The sequence below is a fragment of the Notothenia rossii genome (genome assembly GCF_949606895.1).
Source record: "Notothenia rossii genome assembly, chromosome: 2".
Classification (NCBI taxonomy): Eukaryota; Metazoa; Chordata; class Actinopteri; order Perciformes; family Nototheniidae; genus Notothenia; species Notothenia rossii.
The window spans coordinates 94,719,653-94,722,035 of NC_136904.1; the positions used below are offsets into that span (position 1 = coordinate 94,719,653).

Below are 2,383 nucleotides of genomic sequence, written 5' to 3' on the forward strand. Positions count from 1 at the left end.
CACACAGAGCAATGGGGACTATCCACCCTTATCCACAATGTAAAGTCATTCACACAGCCTCTCCCCTCTTCTCTCTGTGAGGAACAGCAGCTTCAGCTTTCAGAACTGTAGCTCCCTCCAGTAAATGACACGAGGCTGAGGTCTTGTTTAAAGTACAGGGTTTATTTCGTGGGACCTATTCCAACCCGTGAGAACTGGGTTATAAGACAGAAAAATATAAAAGGTCAACAACAACTAAATATGTAATATATGCATATGTCATCACTTTTAATGCCGCCAATTAAACAATAAACGGAGTACATATCCCACACAGCAAGTAGCACAAGCTAACAATAGCATGTAGCACAAGCTAGCGCATAGCATACATACGTATGATACATACATACAAACACACAAACCTGCAGCTCAACCGCACATAATTACAGAAACAACCAGCACGAAAACATACCTCGTAGGCTGCTAGTCACCTAGAGGGGCTGATAACTTTATCTGCATTTTTCCTTTGGTTTCCTTAGTTTTCCTTTAACGTCTTGCGTTGCTCTGCCGTTGCAACTATCCAGTGCGTCGATTAAAAAATTGAAGACAGTTACAAGAACAAAGTAACAAAAAACAAAAAATGCATTCATTTTTTTCAATATTGTATTTTTGTAAGTAAAGGGAACATTATCTTTGGGTTCAGGCCTCCGGAGTTTGCTGCATCATCAACATCAAACATTGTGTTGTTTATCATTGCCTTTAGGACCCCAAACTGCATTTGAATGAAAGTGTAAAGTGTAACCCGAAGAAGAACTTGACATAGAGTGTATTATTTAGTAAGTGCACATGAGGTCAATGATTAGGGCCCCGCACCAACCCTGCAATAGTTCTCAATGCAAAGAAGTGAAGTGAACTCACACCCATGTAAACAAAGTTTGGCACCTTTGGGTTCAGGCCTCTAGAGTTTGATGAAGTTGTTCACATGCTAACTTTGAAGAGTTAATGAGATCCATGGAGGGTGAGGAAATGTGATCAAATACTTAGTCTGAGGGAAACAGTTCTCATCTCTGCATGAACACACATGAGGTGCAGTTTAAGGTTTGGTATCTGTTCATGAATCAAACAGGCAATATGTTATTGAGACTTCATGGTAAGACTTCTCTTTCTATTTTAATCATGTGTGCCTGTTATAAAACCTGCATGTCTCATGTATGAATGTTTACATTTGGATTCTTCATGGATGATGATTTAAATGTAACATACATTGCTCTTAGTGGGTATGTGGAAATGGGCACATTCAGGTTTTTGTATTTTTCTATTATGTTTGCTGTATATATCCTAACAATGTTCTTTAGTTCATCCATTATGTGCCTTATATGGAAGCATAAGAACCTCCATGAGCCTATGTACTTTTTTATTGCAGCGTTGCTTCTGAACTCCATTGTTTACAACACTGCTATGTACCCAATGTTGTTAGGTAACATTGTATCTGAGAAACCGGTCATATCATATTCAGCCTGTCTCATTCAATTTTTCTTGTATTACTTCTTGTGTGCTTCATCTTTCTTCCTGTTGTCAGCCATGGCCTATGACAGATATGTGTCTATATGCAAGCCTCTGCAATATCATACTATAATGACAACAACTACAGTGAGTGTCATTCTCTGTTTGGCCTGGCTTGTGCCTGCGTGTGAGATTGCAGTTTCAATTATTCTGATTGTTAATACCAAATTCTGTCATTTTACTTTAAAATCATTTATCTGCAACAATTCAATTTACAATCTCTTTTGCGTTAGATCCAAAATAATATCTTCATACGATCTGTATGTTCTGTTCAACATGGCCCTTTTACCTTTGCTCTTCATACTTTTCACATACACCAGAATACTGATCATATCCTACCGAAGCGGTAGAAAAGTCCGGAGAAAAGCTGCACAGACCTGTTTACCCCACCTCTTGGTTTTATTCTGCTTCTCCTGTTTGTGTTCATATGATGTTATAATAATTCAACTTGGATCTGATTTACATTCCATAATGACTTTACAGGCATTCTTGTATTACCCCCTCTTTAATCCAGTTATATATGGACTGAAAGTGAAAGAAATCTTTAAGCACCTGAAGAAGATGTTCTGTCGAGCAAAGTTGAACTGACGTATTAACAGGGATGTTGCAGTAATTGTGATGTAAGTGATGCTAATGTGCATTTCTTCTGTAATATGCACATATGTGATGTTCTGATCTGTGGAAGGTATTTCATGTAAAACCTCTTTACTACATGTTCACAGTATGCTCAGTTTGAACAATGTTATGAATACTTAATATGCTTCAATTAATAAAAATCATGCTTTTTTAATTATGTGATCTGAAGTTTTCTTTGGTTTATCAAACCCACAGCCCCGAGTCCAAA

The 2,383-nt window shown here is 37.6% G+C and overlaps 1 protein-coding gene across 1 annotated transcript; it reads left to right on the top strand.

Annotated features, from left to right (window-relative positions):
- Nucleotides 1-714: 714 nt before the first annotated feature.
- On the top strand, nt 715-2,127 carry LOC307027936 (olfactory receptor-like protein OLF4; the record flags this gene model as incomplete). Its single annotated transcript, XM_079662631.1, has 1 exon — nt 715-2,127. The coding sequence occupies exon 1, from the start codon at nt 1,192-1,194 to the stop codon at nt 2,125-2,127; it is 936 nt and encodes a 311-aa protein (XP_079518757.1). The 5' UTR covers nt 715-1,191.
- Between the last annotated feature and the right edge of the window lie 256 nt (nt 2,128-2,383).